This window comes from Heptranchias perlo, chromosome 20 (assembly GCF_035084215.1).
Source record: "Heptranchias perlo isolate sHepPer1 chromosome 20, sHepPer1.hap1, whole genome shotgun sequence".
Taxonomy (NCBI): Eukaryota; Metazoa; Chordata; class Chondrichthyes; order Hexanchiformes; family Hexanchidae; genus Heptranchias; species Heptranchias perlo.
In genome coordinates, this window is record NC_090344.1 from 21,844,689 (window position 1) to 21,869,743 (window position 25,055).

The window sequence follows — 25,055 nt, forward strand, 5'->3', positions numbered from 1 at the left end:
TTCAATTCAGACTTTAACTCATTTATTTTTAACGGGTTTATTTTAAATGAGTTAACGCCTGCCTTAAATGTTAGACTCAGGACTGTCACTCAAACAGGTGAAATCTTCATAGAATAATTACCACAGTCATTTTTAGACTGGATGTCATACAGTGACTTTGCTGTCAGTGAAGGGAGACGAGAAAGGCCAAAGTGCCGTTTGCCCCTCTCAGTGTGGCCCTGAAGGACTGTGTCCAGGCTGAAGTTCTGTTCCCATCAGATTGTCCTTTCTGAGCTCCAGTCAGGTGATGCTAAACACTCAGGTGGGAAAAACCAAAATCGACAACAAGGTGTTTAAAACAAATCTGATTTATTTAACAGATATTCTGAATATTAAACTCCAGCCCAGTTATAGGGGTTATTGACATCAGAAGAAACAAACCCCAACTGTCAGAATGAACATGGTTCAGTCCTGGATGGGATTAACAGCAGAATCCAACCCCTGCAGTCATATGTGAACTCGCTGGTGTCTCAGCACGTGTGATGACTGAGTGAATTCCTTCCCACACATGGAACAGGTGAACAGTCTCTCCTCAATGGGCGTGAGTTGATGCGTCAGCAGTTCATTTCTGCTTTTAAAGCTCTTCTCACAGTCAGTGAATTAAAAGGTCACTCAATAGTGTGAACAAGTTGATGTTTCAGAAGGTGGGATGAATGAGTGAATCCCTTCCCACACATGGAACAGGTGAACAGTCTCTCCCCAGTGTGAGTGCGTCGATGTCTCAGCAGCTCATTTCTGATTTTAAATCTTTTCTCACAGTCAGAACATTTAACGGCCTCTCCCCAGTGTGAACTCGCTGGTGTTTCAGCAGGTGGGATGACTGAGTGAATCCCTTCCCACACACGGAGCAGGTGAATGGCCTCTCCCCAGTATGGGTACGTTGGTGTTTCATCAGATCAATTTTGCTTTTAAACCTCTTCTCACAGTTAGAACATTTAAAAGGTCTCTCATCAGAGTGAACTCGCTGGTGTGACAGAAGGTGTGATGATCGAGTGAATCTCTTCTTACACACTGAGCAGGAGAACGGTCTCTCCCCAGTGTGACCTCGCTGGTGTTTCAGCAGGGTGGATGACTGAGTGAATCCTTTCCCACACACGGAGCAGGTGAACGGCCTCTCCCCAGTGTGGCTATGTTGGTGTCTCATCAGATCAATTTTGCTTTTAAAGCTCTTCTCACAGTCAGAACATTTAAAAGGTCTCTCATCAGAGTGAACTCGCTGGTGTGTCAGCAGGTGGGATGACCGAGTAAATCTCTTCTCACACACGGTGCAGGTGAACGGCCTCTCCCCAGTGTGAGTGCGTTGGTGTGTCAGCAGAATACTTTTGCTTTTAAAGCTCTTCTCACAGTCAGAACATTTAAAAGGTCTCTCATCAGAGTGAGTTCGCTGGTGTCTCAGCAGGGTGGATGACCGAGTGAATCCCTTCCCACACACGGAGCAGAAGAACGGCCTCTCCCCAGTGTGATTGTGTCCAAGCATTTCCAGCTGTGATGGGTAATTGAATCCCTTCCCACAGTCCCCACATTTCCACGGTTTCTCCGTGGTCCGGGTGACCTTGTGTCTCTCCAGGTTGGACGATCAGTTGAAGCCTCGTCCACACACACAACACGTGTACGGTTTCTCCCCGCTGTGAATGGTGTGATGTTTTTTCTGTCTGTGTAACTGGTTAAAGCTCTTTCCACAGTCAGTGCACTGGAACACTCTCACTCGGGTGTGTGTGTCTCGGTGATTTTCCACTCACACTGATGTTTGAAATCTTCTCCCACGGATAGAAGAGACAAACGTTTCTCCTTCCACATTCAAAGGCCGATGATATTCAGGTCCTGATGAATCGAGTGACTCTGTCAGATCTTGACGTGATCTTTGGTGTGAGTTTCCCTCTGCAAATCCTCCCCTGTAAAAGGAGTTTATAAAAGTTATCAATGTAAGTACAGGATAGAAATTCAGATCAGATAACTCTACTTTCTATGGAACATTATTTCCTCTCTCATTCCTCAAAGCTGTAAATCCCTGTCCCACAAACTCTCCATCCTCCCTGTGCTGAAATCCAAACCCATCGCAGCATCTTTCAGTGGTGCTAAACCATGAGTGAAAGGGTGAGAGAGGAATGTGAGAGTGAATGTGAGAGAGTGAGTGTGAGAGAGTGAGTGTGAGAGAGTGAATGTGAGAGAGTGAGTGTGAGAGAGTGAGTGTGAGAGAGTGAGTGTGAGTACAGCAGTGGGCTCGGTGTGGAGAATGAAGTGGGGCAGGTGGACCATGTTTCAGTGGGGCAGCAGTGATCATAATCTCATTAGGTTTAGAATAGTTATGGAAAAGGACAGGGGACAGTCAAATGTGAAAATACTTAACTGGAGGAGGGCTAATTCCAGTGAGTTAAAAAGGGATCTTGTCCAGGTGGATTGGAATCAAAAATTGGCAACAAAACAGGAATTGAACAATGGGAGGCCTTGAAGGAGGAGTGGGTTCAGGTACAGAGCAGACAGATCCCCACGGGGGAGAAAGGAAGGGCATCCAAAGCTAGAGCTCCCTGGATGACTAAAGAGATAGATAGAGATTAAAATGAAACAGAAAAAGGAGGCTTATGACGAATTTAAGGTTCATAATACAGTCGTGAACCAGGCTGAACAAAGAAAGTACAGAGGAGATCTAAAAAAGAGAATAAGAGGTGCAAAGAGAGAGTATGAGAATAGATTGGTGGTTAACATAAAATGGAATCCAAAAGTCTTTTATGAACATACAAAAGGGGAGTCAAAGGAAGGGTGGGGTCGATTAGGGACAAAAAAGGAGATCTTCTTGTGGAGGCAGAGGGCATGGCTGAGGCACTAAATGAGTACTTTAAATCCGTCTTCACCAGAGAAGAGGATTCTGCCATTGTACAGTAAAGGAGGAGGTAGTAGTGATATTGAAGACGATCAAAATAGATAAAGAGGAGGTACTTAAAAGACTGGCAGTGCTCAAAGTAAAAAGGTTTTTCGGTCCAGATGGGATTCCTCCTAGATTACTGAGGGAAGTAAGGGTGTAGATAGTGGAGGCTCTGACCACAATCTTCCAATCCTCCTTGGATATGGGAGTGGTGTCTGAGGACTGGAGGATTGCAAGTGTTACACCCCTGTTCAAAAATGTGGGAGAGGGATAAACCCAGCAATTACAGGCCAGTCAGCCTAACGTCGGTGGTGGGAAACTTCTAGAGGCCAGAATCCGGGACAAAATTAATTCTCACTTGGAAGAATGTGAGTTAATAAATGACAGTCAATATCGATTTGTTAAAAGTAAAATCATGTCTGACTAATTTGATTGAGTTCTTCAATGAAATAACGGAGAGGGTTGATGAGGGTAGTGCACTCGATGTTGTGTAAACGGACATTTCAAAGGCGTTCGGTAAAGTGCCACCGAATGGACCTGTTAATAAAATTGAAGCAAATAGCAGCATGGATACAAAATTGGCGGAGAGACAGAATGTGGAGATCAGTGGTGAACCGTTGTTTTACAGACTGGAAGGAAGTATACAGTGATATTCCATAGGGGTGGGTATTAGGACCATGAATCTTTTTGATATATTTTGATGGCCTGGACGTGTAACTAGTGGGGTGCTGCAAGGATCAGTACTTGGGCCTCAGCTATTTACAATATATATCAATGACTTAGCGGATGGGACCGAGTGTAAAGTATCCAAGTTTGCTGACGACATGAAGCTAGGTGGGAACGTAAGCTGTGAGGAGGACACAAAGAGTCTGCAAAGGGATATAGACAGGTTAAGTGAGTGGCCAAGAAGGTGGAAGATAGAGTATTATTTGGGGAAATGTGAGGTTATTCACTTTGGTAGGAAGAATAGAAAAACAGAATTTTTAAAATGGTGAGAAACTATTAAATGTTGGTGTTCAGAGAGATTTGTATGTCCTCGTACAAGAAACACCGAAAGATAAGATGCAGGTACAGCAAGCAATTCGAAGGCAACTGGAATGTTGGAATTTATTGCAAGGGGGTTGGAGTCGAAGAATAAGGAAGTCTTGTTGCAATTGTACAGGGCTTTGGTGAGACCACACCTGGAGTACTGTGTACAGTTGTGCTCTCCTTATCTAAGGAAGGGCATATGCAGCGAAGGTTCACTCGATTGATTCCTGGGATGAGACGGTTGTCCTATGAGGAGAGATTGAATAGAATGGGCCTATGCTCTCTGGAGTTTAGAAGAATGTTAGATATTTTATCAGTACATTAAGAACAAGAGGATAGCTAAGGAAAAGGTGGGATCTATCAGGGATGATAAGGGTAACTTGTGTGTAGAAGCAGAACATGTGGGTGGGGTTTTAAATGAATATTTTTTCTCCGTATTCACAAAGGAAGGGGATGATCCGGACGTAGTAGTTAAAGAGGACAGGTGTGAAATATTGGATCAGGTAAACATGACGAGAGAGGAAGTACTAGAGGGACTGGAATCCTTGCAAGTCGATAAGTCACCAGGGCCGGATGGATTGTTTCCTGGGCTATTGGAGGAAGCCAGGAAGGAAATAGCGGATGCTCTGAGGATCATTTTCCAATCCTCATTAGATACAGGGGAGGTACCGGAAGACTGCAAACGTAGGACCATTGTTTAAAAAGGGTTCAAGGGAAAGACCGAACAATTATAGGCCGGTCAGTCTTACCTCGGTGGTGGGCAAACTATTAGAATCAATACTGAGAGATCGGATAAACTGTCGCTTGGAAAGGCATGGTTTAATCAGGGATAGTCAGCATGGATTTGTTCAGGGAAGGTCATGCCTTGCAAATCTGATTAAATTATTTGAGGAAGTGACAAGGAGGATTGATGAGGGTCGTGCTGTTGGATGTTGTCTACATGGATTGTAGTAAGGCATTTGACAAGGTCCCACATGGCAGACTGGTCAGAAAGGTAAAAGCCCATGGGATACAGGGAAATGTGGTGAATTAGATCCAAAATTGGCTCAGTAACAGGAAACAAAGGGTAAAAGTCGATGGATATCTTTGCGAATGGAAATCTGTTTCCAATGCCGTGCCACAGGGCTCAGTGTTGGGTCCCCGCTGTTTGTGGTATATCTTAATGATTTGGACTTGAATGTCGGGAGCATGATTGGCAAATGTGCAGATGACACAAAAATTGGCTGTGTAATTAATAGTGAAGAGGGTAGCTGTGGACTCCAGGAAGATATCAATGGGTTGGTGGAGTGGGCGGAAAAGTGGCAAATGGAGTTCAACCCGGAGAAGTGTGAGGTAATGCACTTTGGGAGGGCAAACAGTGAAAGGGAATACGCAGTAAACGGGAATATATTGAGAGGGGAGAGGAAGTGAGAGACCATGGAGTGCATGTGCACAGGTCCCTGAAGGTGGCAGTACAGGTAGATAAGGTTATGAAGAAGGCATACGGAATGCTCTCCGTTTATTAGCCGAGGTATAGAATACAAAAGCACGGATGTAATGACTGTATAAACTGTATAAAACGCTGGTAAGGCCACAGCTGGAGTATTGTGTGCAGTTCTGGTCACCACATTACAGGAAGGACGTTATTGCTCTGGAGAGAGTGCAGAGAAGATTTACAAGAATCTTGCCAGGGCTTGAAAATTGCAGCTACGAGGAGAGATTGGATAGGTTGGTGTTGTTTTCCTTGGAGCAGAGGAAGCTGAGTGGTGACTTGATTGACGTGTACAAAATGATGAGGGGCCCAGATAGAGTAGACAGGAAGTATCTGTTTCCCCTAGCAGAGAGTTCAAGAACTAGAGGAAATAGATTTCAGCTGATTGGCGGAAGGATTAGAGGGGACACGAGGAAAAACTGTTTTACCCAGAGGGTGGTGGGTGTATGGAATCCGCTGCCCGAATTGGTGGTAGAGGCAGGGACCCTCAACTCTTTTTTAAAAGTACCTGGACATGCATCTAAAGTGCTGTAAGCTGCAGGGCTACGGACCGGGTGCTGGAAGGTGGGATTAGAATGGGCACCTGGTTGTTCTTCGAGCCAGCGTGGACACAATGGGCCGAATGGCCCCCTTCTGTGCTGTATCTTTTCTATGGTTCTAAGAATGAGAGGTGATCTCATTGAAACTTGTAAGATTCTGAGAGGGCTTGAGAGGGTAGATACTGAGAGGATGTTTCCCCTGGCTGGAGAGTGTAGAAGTAGGAGCATTGTCTCAGGATAAGGGGTCGGCCATTTAAGACTGAGATGAGGAGGAATTTCACCACTGAGAGGGTTGTAAATCTTTGGAATTCTCTACCTCAGAGGGCTGTGGATGCACAGTCGTTGAGTATATGCAAGGCTGAGATTGATAGATTTTTGGACTCTAAGGGAATCAAGGGATATGGGGATTGGGCAGGAAAGTGGAGTTGAGGTCAAAGATCAGCCTTGATCTTATTGAATGGCAGAGCAGGCTCAAGGGGGCGTATGGCCTACTCCTGCTCCTATTTCTTATGTTTTTATGAGCCGTCACATTTTCTTCGTCATTGACAGACTTGCCCTGAAATTCACCATTTCTCCTTCATTTACAGATGCTCCCTGACCGATCACCACTTCTCATTCATCGACAGACTCCCCCGACCTTCACCATTTCGCTTTCATTTACAGACGTTCCCTGATCTGTCATCATTTATCATCTATTTGCAGATGCTCCCTGACCAATCACCATTTCTCCTTCATTGACAGACTCTTTCGGAGCCAATCACCATTTCTTCATCATTTACAGACGCTCCCTGCCTTATCACCACTTCTGCTTCATTTACAGACTCTCCCTGACCGATCACCACTTCTGCTTCATTTGCAGACTCTCCCTGACCGATCACCATTTCTCCTTCATTTACACACACTCCCTGGCCGATTACCATTTCTCCTTCATTTTCAGACGCTCTCTCACCGATTACCATTTCGCCTTCATTTATAGACGCTCCCTGACCGATCACCATTTCTCCTTCATTGACAGATGTTCCCTGACTGATCACCATTTCCCCTTCATTTGCAGACGCTCCCTGACCGATCACCATTTCGCCTTCATTTACAGACGCTCCCTGACCGATCACCTTTTCTCCTTCATTTATAGACGCTCCCTGACCGATCACCTTTTCTCCTTCATTTATAGACGCTCCCTGACCGATCACCATTTCTCCTTCATTTACAGACGCTCCCTGACCGATCACCTTTTCTCCTTCATTTACAGACGCTCCCTGACCGATCACCTTTTCTCCTTCATTTACAGACGCTCCCTGACCGATCACCTTTTCTCCTTCATTTACAGACGCTCCCTGACCGATCACCATTTCTCCTTCATTTACAGACGCTCCCTGATTCGATGAGTCACGAGGTTTGACGCTGACTCTGCGCATGCTCGGAGGCCGCGGGCCGTTTGTCGAGTTTCGGGTCTGATCTAAACCGGAGCCCCCGGAGTGTAGAGAGAGAGAGGAGAATGTTCACTGTTTGATATTCGGGCCCGGGGCCGCACTCGGGGTTTGTGAAGCCCCCGCCCCCTCCCCCGGGGTTTATTAACCCGCTCCCCCCGCCCATCTCTCACCTGTTGCGGACACGATCTCGGCCTCACTCCCCGCCCGCCGCGCATGCTCAGCTCACACTGCCCGGGTGATTGACGGGAGCTCCGGACCAATAGGAAGAGCGGAGAGGGACTGGAGGACCGAGCGGGCGGTTGGTCCTCCAACCAATGGGAGTGTGTGAGGGGCGGGACTTGCGGCACCGAGTGGGCGGGGCTGAGCCCGGATCTCCCTCATTGGCTGAAAGTCTGCCTCATTTTGAAAGCTGATTGGTGTGAAACTCTTGGGGAAAACTGGCCCTTTGTGTTGTGGAGAAAAACCGATGGAACCGAGTGGGTGGAGCAAAGATTTCAACATTGGGAATGAAATGGATTAATTCAGGACAGACAGCAGGGATTATTGGAGGGAATAACACAGTGTGGGGATAAAATGCAATGGAGGTTGTGAAGATGGATTGTTAAAAAGTGTTTGAGAAGATGCCGGACAGGAGGCTTGTTGATCAGATTCAAGCTCCAGATCCCTTTCAACCCTCACACAACACAAACCCATCAATCTCAATATTGAACATTTCAATCGAGCCCCAGCATCCACAGCCTTTCGGGGAAGTGAGTTTATGATTTCCACCACCATTTGTGTGTAAAAATTACTGTCTTATTTTGCTCATAAATGACCTCGCTCTAATGTTAAGATTATCAAGAAGTTGGCAGATGGAGTATCATGTGGGGAAATGTGAAATTATTCACTTTGGTGGGAAGAATAGAAAAGCAGAATATTTTTTTAAAAGGTGAGAGACTAAGAAATGCTGTTGTTCAGAGGGTTTTGGGTGTCCTTGTACACGGATCACATGAAGTTAATATGCAGGTACAGCAAACAATTAGGAAAGCAAATGGAATGTTGGCCTTTATTGCAAGGGGGTTGGAGTATAAGAGTCAGGAAGTCTTGCTGCAATTATATGGGGCTTTGGTGAGACCACACCTGGAGTACTGTGTACAGTTTTGGTCTCCTTACCCGAGGAATGATATACTTGCCTTCGAGGGGGTGCCACAAAGGTTCACTGGATTGATTCCTGGGATGAGATGGTTGTTGTGTGAGGAGAGATTGAACAGAATGGCCCTATAATCTCTGGAATTTAGAAGAATGAGAGGTGATCTAATTGACACGTCTAAAATTCTTAGAGGGCTTGAGAGGGTAGATGCTGAGAGGCTGTTTCCCCTGGCTGGAGAATCTAGAACTAGGAGGCATAGTCTCAGGATAAGGGATCTGCCATTTAGGACAGAGATAAGGAAAAATTTCTTCACTCAGAAGATGGTGAATTTTTGGAATTCTCTACCCCAGAGGGCTGTGGACGCTCAGACGTTGAATATATACAAGAATGGGATCGAGAGATTTTTGGACACAGAAGGACTCAAGGAATCAGGCAGGAAAGTGGAGTTAAGGTAGAAGATCAGCCATGTACTTACTGAATGGCAGAGCAGGCTCGAGGGGCCCACTCATGCTCCTATTTCTTATGCCCTCTTGTTCTGGATTCCTCCTCCAGATTAAATCATTTCTCTGTATCTACCTTATTGAATCCCTTTATTATTTTAATCATCTCGATGAGATCACATCTCAATGTTTTAAACTCATTGGAATAAAAACCAAGTTTATGCAACCCGTCCTCATAATTTAATCCTTTTAACCCCGGCGTCATTCTGGTGAATCTGCACTGTATCTTTCCCAAGGCCGATTTATCTCTCCTTAGGTTCGGTGCCCTGTTCTCCAGGTGGGGTCTGACCAAGGTTCTTTACAACTGAAGCATCACTTCTGTATTCCAACCCCACTCAAGATAAAGATCAACATTAAATTAGACTTGTTGATTATTGTCAAGATTTGTAAGGTATTTGCAAAGGATTCGAGGGGATCTTAGAGTTGGGATTTTTCTTTATTCTGTCCACTCAAGGAGTTTGATAACAGACTTACTCCTTTGAATTTAGTGCTGGATTATTGGGCCGTGATGTGTTTACTTGTTTGTATTTTGTTAAATACATTTGCAGAGTGGATTTAAATCGAAGCCGAGATTCCCAGACCTGATGCTCTATTCACACATCGAAGGTGAGAGAGATGCTGTGGGACACACGATAAGTCCAGTAGCTGAAAGTGATTCACAGACTGGGTTTTGTGTTTAGTGATCCCGGGTACATTACTGATACCTTCCCTGGATCCCAAGGCTGGGAGAGGCACTCAGGAAGGACCGGGGAACTGGGACTTGGCCATGAGAGTAATTGAAGGTATGAGAACTGAAATCATCTGAAGTGAGAAAGGAGAAAAGGCATAATAATCGGTAATTAGGACATCAATTAGTCTCTTATCTTGAATTCATCAAGTAATTGACCCATTCTGTTTTAAACAAAGTTGATTTATTTGACATAGATCCAGAATATTGAATTTCAGCCCAGTTACAGCGGTTATTAACATCAGCAGAAACAAATCCCAACTGCCAGAATGAAGTTCTGCTGCTGAAACCCTCATCCGTGCCTTTGTTTACCTCTAGACTCGACTATTCCAATGCTCTCCAGGCCCGGCCTTCCACTTTACATCCTCCGTAAACTTGAACCCACAATCTCCAGATCAATAATCAGTCGCATTATTCATTGTGTCACTGGCCCAGGCTGTGGAGAACACGGAGCAGCTCACACTCCCACATCACTGCGGTATGAGCAGGTACCGAGTCAGCCTCAGTCATGAGCACTGGAATCCACGAGTCCGGGTGTGTCAAAGGTGCACGGTGAACAATCACCAAAGTGAAACATTTTTGCCGCTTCCCTTCGATATCTCAGCTGGTAGCGCGACAAGACTGTCGTGGAAAATAAGATAAAGTCATCCTTACGTGATTTGTTCAATTCCTGCTCGAAGGAGTACGCGTGATTTTGCAATAAGCAGCAATTAGTTCAAGGTCGCTCTCTTAACTTTACAGGCACCTTACAGATTAACATGTTGCCATGAAGGCACAGGACGCCTCTTTTCCTTTCTCAAACCTTAAAACTTTTTGTGTCTGCCCAAACAAGGCTGTTTTGCCTCTGCTCACCAGCAGGGAGTGCTTTTGAGCAGCAATACTTCAAAACACTCAGCTCTGGCTTTCAGGCAAAAGAAGTCTTCGATCAGCACCGGACTCCATGAGTCTGAACATGTCAACAGAAGCACGGTGAACAATCACCAAAGACAATTCTTTGTATCGCTTCCCTTCGATAGCTCAGCTGGTAGAGCGGAGGACTGTAGTGAATTAAACAAAGTAAAGTCATCCTTAGGTCGCTGGTTCAATTCCGGCTCGAAGGAGTGAGTGTGCTTTTGGAATAAGCAGCAATTACCTCAAGGTCGCTCTCTTAACTTTACAGGCAGTTTACAGATTAACATGTTGCCACTGAGTCACAGGACACCGCTTTTCATTTCTTGAAGCTTTCTGTGTCTGCCCGAGCACGGCTGTTTCACTCGAGCATTTGCCTCTGCTCACCAGCAGGGAGTGCCTTTGCGCAGCAACACTTCAAATCGCCCTCAATTTCAGGCAAAAAGGTCTTCGATCAGTCAGTCAGACAGGGCTCACGCTGCTCCCTCAGGCTCGGGCGGCTGTTGCTTTCCGGTGACCTCGTCTTCCTTCCGCAGGCTCGGGCTCTTCTCAGCATCATTCATGATTACTGTGGCTTCCCGTTCTGCTGTTCCTCACTTGCTGATGCTCGATACCGCCGATTGGAGCAAAGTATTTAATATATTCAGGGAGCGGCAACCCAAGGCAAGATTTCTCTGCTGGTCGTGGAGCAGCTTGGAGGTGAGTGCGAGGCGGGAACTGTGAAGGGCGATTTACAAACAGCAAACGAGGAATTAGCTCAACTGGTGGAGCGCTCACTTGGCATGTGAGAAGTAGCGGGATCGTTGATTATATTCTCCACTCACCGATTGTCTTGGTGCAATTATACAGAAACAAGAGTGTTGTCAGTGATTCCATAGCCCATGAACTTCCTAAATTTCACTGTGTGTTTGGGTACAGAGAGGTCAAGGGGCAGCAAATCTTTTGATGTGCTGCAGTCAGCAAAAGTTCTTGATTTTGCTATGCAGAAAGATGGAAAGATGAGGTGAGAGATGGAAAAAAATCTTCGTAATCCCTGATGCCTTCTCTGAAGATTGAATTCATGACTTTCAGATTATGACACTGAACCATTGCTTGCTGCACTAAGAAGGCACTTACCAGGTATGCAGCCAGGCAGCACCAGCAAGTAGGACAGCTTGCAAGGTATTGAATGTGATAAAATAATGCAGAGTTTCCAAAAAAAAATTCCAAGCCCGATCGGAGTCGAACTTATAATCTTGTGATTTTTAGTCAAATGCCTTATCCATTGCACCACTGGCCCCAGTTATAGTGAGGAAGTAGCAGTAGGAGGCAGTGGGCATGGCAGAGGTACTAAATAAATACTTTGTATCTGTCTTTACCAAGGAAGAAAATGCTGCCAAAGTGTCAGTAAGGGAAGATGTAGTTGAGATACTGGATTGGCTAAAAATTCATAAAGAGGAGGTACTTGAAAGGTTGTCTGTACTTAAAGTAGAAACGTCACCTGGTCCGGATGGGATGCATCCTCGGTTAGTGAGGGAAGTAACGGTGGAAATTGCAGAGGTACTGGCCATAATCTTCCAAACATCCCTAGGTATGGGGGTGATGCCAGAGGACTGGAGAATTGCAAATGTTACACCCTTGTTCAAGAAAGGGTGAAAGATAAAACCCAGCATCCACAGACCAGTCAGTTTAACCTCGGTAGTGGGGAAAGTTCTAGCAACGATAATCCGGGATAGAATTAGCAGTCATTTGGACAAGGATTAGGGAAAGCCAGCACGGATTTGTTAAAGGCAAATCTTGTTTAACTAACTTGATCGCGTTTTTTTGATATGGTAACAGAGAGGGTCAATGAGGGCAATGCAGTTGATGTGGTGTGTATGGACTTTCAAAAGGCGTTTGATAAAGTGTCGCATAATGGGCTTGTCATCAAGATTGAAGCCCATGGAATAAAATGGGCAGTAGCAGCATGGATATAGAATTGGCTAAATAGCAGGAAACAGAGAGTAGTGGTGAACAGTTGTTTTTCGGAATGGAGGGAGGTGTACAGTGGTGTTCCCCAGGGGTCGGGGCTGGGACCACTGCTTTTCTTGATATATATTAATGACTTGGACCTGAGTATACAGGGCACAATTTCCAAATTTGCAGATGACACAAAACTTGAAAGTGCAGTGAACAGTGAGGATAATAAACTGTGAGGAGGATAGTGATTTACTTCAAGAGATTCCCAATTCGATTCGGAAATGCAGCGGATCCGTGGCTCTAACGCAGGCGGACACCCTAAATGGGAAGATATGGAGGACAAATTAGGATAAATTGGATGGTGGCCGGGGATGAGACGGGATATTAAAGATCTTGTGGTGGGATGTGTGATTGGTGCTCGGTGGATGGGATGCCAATCAACCGGGCTGCTTTGTCCTGGATGGTGTCGAGCTTCTTGAGTGTTTTTGGAGCTGCACTCATCCAGGCAAGTGGAGAGTATTCCATCATACTCCTGACTTGTGCCTTGTAGATGGTGGAAAGGCTTTGGGGAGTCAGGAGGTGAGTCACTTGGCGCAGAATACCCAGCCTCTGACCTGCTCTTGTAGCCATAGTATTTATATGGCTGGTCCAGTTAAGTTTCTGGTCAATGGTGACCCCGAGGATGTTGATGGTGGGGGATTCGGTGATGGTAATGCCATTGAATGTCAAGGGGAGATGGTTAGACTCTCTCTTGTTGGAGATGGTCATTGCCTGGCACTTGTCTGGCGCGAATGTTGCTTGCCACTTATCTGGCCAAGCCTGGATGTTGTCCACGTCTTGCTGCAAGCAGGCACAGACTGCTTCATTATCTGAGGGGTTGCGAATGGAACTGAACACTGTGCAATCATCAGCGAACATCTGCATTTCTGAACTTATCATGGAGGGAGGGTCATTAATGATGCAGCTGAAGATGGTTGGGCCTAGGACACTGCCCTGAGGAACTCCTGCAGCAATGTCCTGGAGCTGAGATGATTAGCCTACAACAACCACTACCATCTTCCTTTGTGCTCGGTATTACTCCAGCCACTGGAGAGTATTCCCCCGATTCCCATTGACTTCAATTTTGCTGTTCAATTTTGTCCCCGTTAATGAAAATTGGAACTATGTGAGCTACCTTCTAATCTCAGGGGACTATCGCTGACTCTATTGAGCTGTTGAAGATACAGGCAAGGGGCTCACAGAGCACCCGTCCCATCTCTTTGAACACCCGGGGGTGGATATCATCTGGACCTGGAGCACAATCCATTTTGAGATTTCATATTTTATCCAAGATCACATCCCTTTCTATTTTAATATTTATGATGTTATTGTTGACAGCACATCCCACAGCTGGAATCTGAGCATCATCCACAGGAGTGTAGACTGATGAGAAATACTCATTTAACAGCTGTACCATAGCCCAGGGATCTATCCTGAACTGTCTTTCAGTGGACCTAAACCATCTTTAATGGTCTTCTGAATCCTGACGTAGCTGGAAAATCTTTTACTATTATTACCACAATTGTGCACCATCTTCTTTTCCAAAGATCTCTGAGTTTCTCTAATGGCTGCTTTTGTCTCCCTCGATTGTGGGTGATATTTGTCCCAATTCTCCTGTAAACTGAATTCATCCTGATCCGATCTGGGTTAAATGTAAGACAGTTCGGGGACTCAGGAATCATTCACCGCCAGACCCACACTGAGAGGTAAAACCCCAGACGGTTCCTTAGTAAGGATTCCTCTGGTTCCTCAGCATATATTTGTCAGGATACTGAAACCCAGCTTTCTCACAGTCCACTCCTGGAGGCCCCACTCCCTGAGCCTACAACCTTCAGCAGGGTCAGTGGTGGAGTCCCGCAGCGGGGGTGATCCCAGAGTAACTGTCGAGATCGCCCCCACCCCGTGAATGGTCAGGGTCGTGTATCTTTCATTATCCTGGTGTCTAACACAAAGACATCAATAAAACAGGGAATTCTGGAAACACACTGCAGGTCCTTCTTTACCTACAGATCAAATGACTGTTGTATAATTGTACCAGCAGTTAACAGGCTCCTGTGAATTAACTCTTCATTATTTTATTGCACACTTTAACCCACTGATTTTAAATGGGTTTATTTTCGCCTGCCTTAATTGGTAGACTCAGGACTGTCACACAAACAATTTAAATCTTCATAGAATAATTACCAGTTATTTTTAGACTGGAGACTTAAACCTGCCGTTTCACTTCCAGTCAGGAATCGATCACAGTTTTACACCAATCTCTGATTTGACAGCACTTTTCCAGCATTCACCATTGTCCTTCTTCAATCCATTGGAAAGGACCCTTCTGTTCCGTGCCTCGGAGATCGGAACCATGAAAGAGAGCGGCTGGGACACATTTCTTACACGCAAGATAAACCCGCACGGCGACTTTACTGTCAGTGAAGAGAGATGAGAAAGACCAAAGTGCCGTTTGCCCCTCTCAGTGTGGCCCTGAAGGACTGTGTCCAGGCTGAAGTTCTGTTCCCACCGGACGATCCTCCCCCCAGATTGTCCTTTCTGGGATCCAGCCAGGTGATGCTAAACACTCAGGTGGGAAAGACCAAAATCAACAATAAAGTGTTTAAAATAAAGCTGATTTATTTTACAGATATTCAGAATATTAAACTCCAGCCCAGTTATAGGGGTTATTAACATCAGCAGAAACAAACCCCAACTGTCAGAATGAACATGGTTCAGTCCTGGATGGGATTAACAGCAGAATCCAACCCCTGCAGTCATATGTGAACTCGCTGGTGTCTCAGCACGTCTGATGACTGAGTGAATCCCTTCCCACACACGGAGCAGGTGAACAGTCTCTCCCCAATAGGTGTGAGTTGATGTGTCAGCAGTTCATTTCTGCTTTTGAAGCTCTTCTCACAGTCAGTGAATTAAAAGGTCACTCAATAGTGTGAACAAGTTGATGTTTCAGAAGGTGTGATGAATTAGTGAATCCCTTCCCACACACGGAGCAGGTGAACAGTCTCTCCCCAGTGTGAGTGTGTTGGTGTTTCAGGAGATCATTTGTGCTTTTAAAGCCCTTCTCACATTCAGAACATTTAAAAAGTCTCTCCCCAGTGTGAGTACGTTGGTGTGTCAGCAGATTCCTTTTGCTTTTATATCTCTTCCCACAGTCAGAACATTTAAAAGGTCTCTCATCAGTGTGAACTCGCTGGTGTCTCAGCAGGTTGGATGACTCAGTGAATCTCTTCCCACACACAGAGCAGGAGAATGGCCTCTCCCCAGTGTGAACTCGCTGGTGTATCAGCAGGGTGGATGACTGAGTGAATCTCTTCTTACACACGGAGCAGGAGAATGGCCTCTCCCCAGTGTGAACTCGCTGGTGTTTCAGCAGGTTGGATGACTGAGTGAATCTCTTCTTACACACGGAACAGGAGAATGGCCTCTCCCCAGTGTGAATTCGCTGGTGTCTCAGCAGGGTGGACGAACGAGTAAATCTCTTCTTACACACTGAGCAGATGAACGGCCTCTCCCCAGTGTCACTGTGCTGATGTCTCAGAAGTTTGTTTCTGCTTTTAAAGCTCTTCCCACAGTCAGAGCATGTAAAAGATCTCTCATCAGAGTGAACTCGTTGGTGTGTCAGCAGGTGGGATGACTCAGTGAATCTCTTCTTACACACGGAGCAGATGAACGGCCTCTCCCCGGTGTGTTTGCGTCGATGAATTTCCAGCTGTGATGGGTAATTGAATCCCTTCCCACAGTCCCCACATTTCCACGGTTTCTCCGTGGTCCGGGTGTCCTTGTGTCTCTCCAGGTTGGACGATCAGTTGAAGCCTCGTCCACACACAGAACACGTGTACGGTTTCTCCCCGCTGTGAATGGTGTGATGTTTTTTCAGGCTGTGTAACTGGTTAAAGCTCTTTCCACAGTCAGTGCACTGGAACACTCTCACTCGGGTGTGTGTGTCTCGGTGATTTTCCACTCACACTGATGTTTGAAATCTTCTCCCACGGATAGAACAGACAAACGTTTCTCCTTCCACATTCAAAGGCCGATGATATTCAGGTCCTGATGAATCGAGTGACTCTGTCAGATCTTGACGTGGTCTTTGGTTTGAGTTTCCTGTCTGCAAATCCACCCCTTCAAATACCCTGTAAAAGGAGTTTATAAAAGTTATCACTGTAAGTACAGGATAAAAATTTAGAACAGACAATTCTAGTTTCTATGGAACATTCTTTACTCTCTTGTTCCTCAAAGCTATAAATCCCCATCTCACACACTCTCCCTCCTCCCTGAGCTGAAATCCAAACCCATCGCATCATCTTTCAGTGGTGCTAAACCATGAGTGAAAGGGTGAGAGAGGAATGTGAGAGAGTGAGTGTGAGAGAGTGAGTGTGAGAGAGTGTGAAAGAGTGAATGTGAGAGAGTGAATGTGAGAGAGTGTGAAAGAGTGAATGTGAGAGTGAGCGTGAGAGACTGTGACAGAGTGAATGTGAGAGAGTGAATGTGAGTACAGCAGTGGGCTCGGTGTGGAGAATGAAGTGGGGCAGGTGGAGCATGTTTCAGTGGGGCAGCAGTGATCATAATCTCATTAGGTTTAGAACAGTTATGGAAAAGGACAAGGGACAGTCAAATGTGAAAGTTCTTAACTGGAGGAGGGCTAATATCAGTGAGTTAAAAAGGGATCTTGTCCGCATGGATTGGAATCAAAAATTGGCGAGCAAAACAGTAATTGAACAGTGGGAGGCCTCCAAAGAGGAGTTGGATTGGGTACTGAGTAGACAGATTCCAATGAGGAGGAAAGGAACGGCATCCGAAGCTAGAGCTCCCTGGATGAATAAAGGTATAGAGATCACCATTGCTCCTTCATTTACAGACATTCACTGACCGATCATCATTTCTCCTTCATTCACAGACGCTTCCTAACTGATCACCATTTCGCCTCCATTTACAGACGCTCCTTGATTGATCACCATTTCTCCTTCATTTACAGACGCTCCCTGACCGATCACCATTTCTCCTTCATTTACAGACGCTCCCTGAGAATTCCCAGTTTACACCGCGCATGCGCGGGGCCGCGGCCTTTTGTTGAGAGTTGGTCCGGAGCGAAACGGGAGAAACCGGAAACCGGCGGGTAGTGAGGGGGGATAATGTTCACTGTTTTATATTCGGGTCTGGGGCCGCACTCGGGGTTTGTGAAGCCTGAGCCTGGGCCTGAGCCCGGACCCGGGCCCCGGGGTTTATTGATCCTCTTGCTCCGATCCTCTCACCTGCACCGAACGCGCTCCTCCCGCAGCCTCGACTGACCGCGCATGCTCAGGACACACTGCCTGATAATGAGTCACTAATGCGCCTGCGCACTGTGCTCCTCTGATTCAGATAGGGCACAATCTCTACCGCGCTGCATGCTGGGTGCTACAGCCGCCATTGCTTATCGTAATGTCTGTACGAAAAGCAAAAACATTTGAATGTTTGGATCAAGGATAATGAAATAAACTGAAAGCCCAGCCCTTCGTGCCATTTAAACCGACACAAACACGCGGCATAGAAGCCCCCCCACACACACTTTGGTGAACTCCAGAAAAAATTTTATTCGGTAACTTGTATTAATTTCGTTTTATTAATTGTTGCAACTGACGGGTTCAATTAATGTTTATTTTCCAACTGCACCTCAGAACCGTCAGTTTCTCCATTAATCCCGCCATGGTGATTAACGAGATATCCGGACCAAAAGGAGCAGCAGGAATTTATTGCAATTTCCTGTAACGAGTGGGGTGCCACAGCGATCAGTGCTGGGGCCTCAACTTTTTACAGTATATAATAATGGCTTGGATAAAGGAACAGAGTGTCTTGTGGCCAAATTTGTTGATGATACAAAGATAGGTGGAAAAGCAAGTTGCGATAAGGACACAAAGTGATTGTAAAGAGATATTGACAGGTTAAGCGGATGGGCAAAAATTTGTTAGATGGAATATAACGTGGGGAAATATGAAGTCATGCACTTTGGGAGGAAAAATAAAAAAGCAAAATATTATTTGAATGGAGAAATACTACAAAATGCTGCGGTACAGAGGAATCTGGGTGTCCTCGTACATGAAACATAAAAAGTCAACATACAAGTGCAGCAGGTAATCCGGAAGGCAAATGGAATATTGGCCTTTATTTCGAGGGGGTTGGAGTGTTAAAGCAGGGAAGTCATGCTACAACTGTACAGGGTGCTGGTGAGACCACATCTGGAGTACTGCGTACAGTTCTGGTGACCTTATTTAAGGAAGGGCATACTTCCATTGGAGGCAGTTCAGAGAAGGTTCACTCGGTTGATTCCGGGTATGGAAGGGCTGTCTTATGAGGAAAGATTGATCAGGTTGGGCCTATACTCATTGGAATTTAGAAGAATTAGAGGAGATCTTATTGAAACATACAAGATTCTGAGAGGACTCGACAGGGTAGATACTGAGAGGTTGTTACCCCTCATTGGGAATCTAAAACTAGGAGGCATAGTCTCAGAATAAGTGGTCGCCCGTTTAAGACGGAAATGAGGAGGAATTTCTTCTCCCAGAGGGTTGTGAATCTTTGGAATTCTTTACCCCAAAAAGCTGTGGAGGCTGAGTCATTGAATACATTCAAGGCTGAGTTCGACAAATTTTTGATTCGCAAGGGAGTCAAAGGATATGGGGAAAGGGCGGGTAAGTGGAGTTGAGGTAAACATCAGATCAGCCATGATCTCATTAAATGGCGGAGCAGGCTCGAGGGGCCGAATGGCCTACTCCTGCTCCTATCTCTTATGATCTTATGGTCTTATGGTAAATTGACTGGAGGGATGAGAGAACAGTTGGTCCTCCAACCAATCGGAGTGTGTGAGGGGCGTGAGTTGCGTCACCGAATGGGCGTGTCTGAGCCCAGATGACCCCATTGTCTGAAGCATCATTTTAAAAAAATAATTTATCTTAAGCTCCAGGAGCAAACTCGACCTTTCTGTTGTGGCTTGAAACAGATGAAACCAGATAAGGTGGAGCAAACATTTCAACATTTGTTGGATAAACACATTAATTAAGAACAGCCAACATGGATTATTTGAGATAACTCGAGTCTACCGTTAAAGGGAATGTAGTGGATGTTGTGTCGATGGATTGTGAAAAGGTGTTTGATAAGATGCCGGACAGGAGGCTTGTTGATAAAATTAATACTCACGGTATTAAAATGAATGGGGCAGTGTGGATAGGAAGTTGTGTAAAGGGCAGAAAACAGAGCGTAGTGGTTAATGGATGTTCTTCAGACTGGAGGGATGTAAACATTGGTGTCCCCCAGGGTCAGAGTTGGGACCATTGCTCTTCTCAATACAGAGAATGATCTGAGCTTGGGTATGTGGGACACAAGGTGAAAATCTCTAGATGACGCCAAAATTGGCAGCGTGGGGAACTGTGAAGAGGAGTCAGTGACGTCATTGTGACGTCCACAGGTTCGTAAACAGGCAGGTGAAGTTTAATGGAGAGAAATGTGACGTGATACATTTTGAGAGGAAGAAAAATGAGATGAAATGTAAACTAAATGGTCAAAGTTTTAAAGTAGAGGAGCAGGGAGCCTTAGGGGTGGAAGGTTCTAACCAATGCATTGTCTTATTAATTAACAAGTCTGAGAGTCAGCAACTTTAATACCTTATTCAGAAATATATGAGCAAATTCTCTTTCCTCTACCGTACCAGAGTAAACATGTAAGTCCCCCGTGTACACGAGATGATCCCTCTGGATGGAACCTCAGGCGCCCTGAGCTTGATCTCCGGTGTCTCCAGTCCCGACTGCCCCTTACATCAGTATCCGCTCACTTTTATACACTGTTGTGACCCATCCCTGTCACTGGAGCTGGAGCTTCCCGAGTCTGTGGTTTGCAGGGACACATTGCTTGGTTCGCAGCAGTTATTTTTCTTCAGTAGCGTCCTCATGACCCCGAAACTATCCTGCTTACTGTTAATTAGAATCATAGAATCATCGGAATTTACGGCACAGAAAGAGACCGTTCGGCCCATCGTGTCTGTGCCAGCCGAAAAAGAGCTGTCCAGCTTAATCCCACTTTCCAGCTCTTGGTCTGTCGCCTTATAGTTTACAGCGCTTCAAGTACATACCCACGTACTCTTCAAATGCGATGAGGGTGTCCGCCTCCACCATCCTTTCAGGCAGTGAGTTGCAGACCCCACAACCCTTGGGCGAAAGAATTTCTCCTCAGCTCCACACTAATTCTCCTACCAATCACTTTAAATCTATGCCCCTGGTTACTATCCTCTCTGTGAAGGGAAATGGGTCCTTCCAATCCACACTAGGCCCCTCATAGTTTTGTACAACTCAATTAAATCTGCATTCAGCCTCTTCTGTTCCAAAGAAAACATCCCCAGCCTATCCAATCTTTCCTCTTGGCTAAAATTCTACAGTCCAGGCAACATCCTTGCAAATCTTTCTTGCCTTGTATAAAATGTCTGCTATTTGAAAGTCGTGACATTGATCAAAGTCCGCGTTCCTTTTTCTTGCCATTTCTGTCAAGATTTGGAAAAGATCTGTTACCTGACACTTTAAATGTTGCCGACCTTTAACTGTAGCTCACAGTGTCTGAACCGTCCCTGTTATCATTGGACTTTTATGTATCTTCTTGTGCTCCATCTCCTGAACAACACAAGCTGATCACAGCAATGTTTTCTTCAAATGGAATCCTAGTGTAAAAAAATGCACAATTTCAGAGCGAAGCAACATATGCAAGATTGGTGGGAGATGCGACTGGAGATAATGGGCCTGGGGCAGTGCGAACATCTCTTGAGCATTAAGATATTCAGTATCCGAAGAAGCAGAGAGATGAGGTCGTTGTGTCAATTTATCCAGGTATCTGCAAAATCCATCGTCTCTCAATACCCAACACCATTCTTCCCCTCTCCTCATTTCCAGTTGAGGTTTTTTTCTCATTAAGTCTCTGTATTTACTTTGAACATCTACTTCACCGGCATTTGGAGGTGCAGAGGAAGCTCGAGATAAAGTAGTGACAGAAACAGAAGGAGATGGCAGGTGATGGCAGAATCTTGTGTGTGTCAGTTGCTTCATGTGAGACATGACAGCCCTGCGTTGCCTTTTAAATTTCCGAGGAGTTTCACTGATTCGGTGCGTGCGTTTTGGAAATGGAAACAGTTGCACCAGCAGCTTGTGGTAACATTTCCCCTCACTGTCCATTTCATGTACCTGCCTACCCGCACTTGGTGCTGTCGTTGTCAGAAAAAAGGCTTTCATGTTGTAACAGTAAATTCCATTTTGTGCGAGCAACTTGTCTGGGCGAAAGTGACGTGAGTTTCAAAGGTACAAGTCGGAAAGGCAGCGTTGGTCTGCTTGCTTGAATGAAAATTGCAGCGGATTCTCTGGTGGTTTAGTGCTGAGGATTCGGCGCTCTCGCCGCCGCGGCACCATGTTTGATTCCCGATCAGGGAACTTGACTTTCCTGGTGTTGTTCAAAATAGCACCAACCAAATTCCCCCGACTGAGCACAAAGCTCGCTCCTGATCAACATGAGTAATTTCACCGCTCCTGCCTGAACAGCCAGCAGCCCATCATTCTTCAATTTTACAACCCATAAGAGCGATAAACAATGCACTTTCTAGCCTTCTGTAAAATGCCTCCTGTTCGAAAGTCGTGCCGTTGATCAAAGTCTGCATGAAATTTTCTTGCCATTTCTGTCATGATTTGGAAAAGATCTGCTGCCTGACACTTTAAATGATGAAGAACCTTTAAATGTAGCTCACAGTGTTCGAACAGTCACTGTTATCATTAGCCTTTTATGTATCTTCTTTTACTCCATTTCCGGAACAACACCAGCTGATCACAGCATCGTTTTCTTCAAATTGAATCCCAGTGTGAAAAAATGCATAATTTCAAAGCTGAGCAACGTGTGCAAGATTGGAAGGAGAGTGCGAGTGGAGATAATTGGCTTGGATCAGCGATCTCTTGAGCATTAAGACATTCATTATCTGAAAGAAGCACGGAGATGATATTTTTGTCTCGATTTATCAGTGTAGAAAAGAAGCAGGGAGTTGAGATCCTTTTGTCCATTCATCCTGCTATCTACAAAATCCTTCGCCTCTCAATGCCCAGCATCTTTCTTTCCAACTCCTTGCTCTGCAGGGAAGTCTTGGTTTCATTAATTCTCCGTGTTTGCAGCAAACATTTAATTCACCTGGCAGATCTGGCCGTGTCTTCCAGTCATAATCATCCTATCGTGTTGACACCATGTTCGCAACTCAAGATAAGCTGTTTTTTGTTGATGGAATGCATTCGAGACAGTTTTCTAGATCAATATGTCGAGGACCCAACAAGGGAACAGGCAATTTTAGATCTAATATTGTGTAATGAGACTGGATTAATTAGTAATCTGAAAGTAAATGATCCTCTGGGGAAGAATGATCATAAAATGATAGAATTTCAGATTGAGTTTGAGAATGATGTCGTTAAGTCCGAAACTAGGGTCTTAAATCTGAACAAAACCAATAACGGAGTTATGAGGGGTGAGTTGGCTGAGATGGTTTGTGAAATTAGATTAAAAATATGATGGTGGATAATCAATGGCGAACATTTAAAGAAATAATTCATAATTTCTCAACAAAATTACATTCGCTTGAGGATTAAAAACACCACCGGAAAAGTGGAGAAATTAATGATGGAATTCGGGTAAAAGAGGCTTATATTCTTCCCAAAAAGAGTAGTAAGCCTGAGGATTAGGAGGGTTTTGGAAATCAGCAAAGGATGACCAAGAAATTGCTAAAATGGGAGAATATAGAAAGAGGATAAACCAGCAGGAAATGTAAACATGAATTGTAAGAGCTTCTACAAGGGAATTAGGGGTTACGGGGAGCGGGCAGGAAATTGGACATGAATTTAGATTTGAGGTTAGGATCAGATAAGCCATGATCTTATTGAATGACGGAGCAGGCTCGAGGGGCCGATTGGCCTACTCCTGCTCCTATTTCTTATGTTATTATGTTCTTAAGAATGTTTAAAGGAAGAGATTAGCGTATGTAAACATGGGTCCTTGGAGACAGAGACAGGAGAATTTATATTGGAGAATAAGGAAATGGCAGAGACGTTAAACAAGTATTTTGTATCTGTCGTCATAGTAGAAGACACAAAAATCATACCAGAACTATTGGGGAACCAAGGTTCTAATGAGAGTGAGGAACCTAAAGCAATTAAGATTAGTAATGAAAAAGTACTGGAGGAATTAATGGGACTAAAAGCTGACAAATTCATTGGCCCTGGTGGCCTACATCCTAGGGTATTAAAAGAGGTGGCTGCAGAGATAGTGGATGCATTGGTTTTATCTTCCAGAGTTCCCATGATTCTAGAAAGGTCCCCATGGATTGGAAGGTACCAAAAGTAACCCCGCTATTCAAGAAAGGAGGGAGAGAGGAAACAGGGAACTACAAGCCATTTAGCCTGACAATAGTAGGAGGGAAAATGTTCGAATCTATTACTAGGGACTTGATAACAGGACACTTAGATAATCATAACATGATTAGGCACATGCAACACGGTTTTGTGAAAGGGAAATCGTGTTTGACAACTCTATTAGAGGTTTTGAGGGTGTAGATAGCAGGGTAGATAAGGGAGAACCGGTGGATCTAGAATATTTGGATTTTCAAAAGGTAATCGATAAGGTGCCACACAAAAGTTTGTTAGACAAGATTAGGGCTCATGGGATAGTGGGTAATATATTAACATGGATTGAGGATTTGTTTATGTACATAAAATAGAAAGTCGGAATAAACAGGTCATTTTCGGGTTGGCAGGTTGTAACTAGTGGGGTGCCGTGAATATCAGTGCTTGGGCCTCAGATATTTACAATCGATATTAATGACTTAGATGAGGGGACCGAGTGTAATGTATCCAAGTTTGCTGACGATACAAAACTAGGTGGGAAAGTAAGCTGTGAGGAGGACGCAAAGAGGATGCAAAGTGATACAGACAGGTTAAGTGAGTGGGCGAGAAGTTGGCAGATGAATTATAACGTGGGGAAATGTGAGGTTATTCACTTTGGTAGGAAGAATTGAAAAGCAGAATATCTTTTCAAAGGTGAGAGACTGCGAAATGTTGGTATTCAGAGGGATTTGTGTGCTCTTGCACACGGATCACAGAAAGTTAACATGCAGATGCAGCAAGCAATTAGGAAAGCAAATGGTATGTTGCCCTTTATTGCGAGGTGGTTGGAGTACAAAGATAAGGAAGCCTTGCTGTAATTATATAGGGTTTGGTAAGACCACATCTGGAGTACTGTGTACAGTTTTGATCTCCTTACCTGCGGAACGATACACTTGCCTTAGAGTGGATGCAACAAAGGTTCACTCGATTGATTCCTGGGATGAGAGGGTTGTCTTGTGAGGAGAGATTGAGTAGAATGGGCCTATATTCTCTGCAGTTTTCAATAATCAGGTGATCTCATTGAAACATATAAAATTCTTAGAGGGCTT

General features: G+C 45.0%; 1 protein-coding gene and 1 non-coding gene across 2 annotated transcripts in view; one reads left to right on the top strand and one right to left on the bottom strand.

Moving 5' to 3' along the window:
• Positions 1-165: 165 nt before the first annotated feature.
• LOC137335973 (zinc finger protein 271-like) overlaps positions 166-25,055 on the bottom strand; it is a 34,743-nt gene continuing 9,853 nt past the window's right edge. The window contains exons 3-5 of the mRNA XM_068001479.1: positions 20,391-20,529; positions 15,522-16,388; positions 166-1,612 (exon numbers count right to left, since the gene is read on the bottom strand). Of these exons, the coding sequence (XP_067857580.1) occupies positions 761-1,612; positions 15,522-16,388; positions 20,391-20,529 (1,858 nt within the window). The 3' untranslated portion in view covers positions 166-760. The remainder of the gene's footprint in view (positions 1,613-15,521; positions 16,389-20,390; positions 20,530-25,055) is intronic.
• trnay-gua (transfer RNA tyrosine (anticodon GUA)) lies at positions 10,731-10,824 on the top strand. Its single transcript has 2 exons — positions 10,731-10,767; positions 10,789-10,824. It is a non-coding gene; the product is annotated as a tRNA-Tyr (tRNA).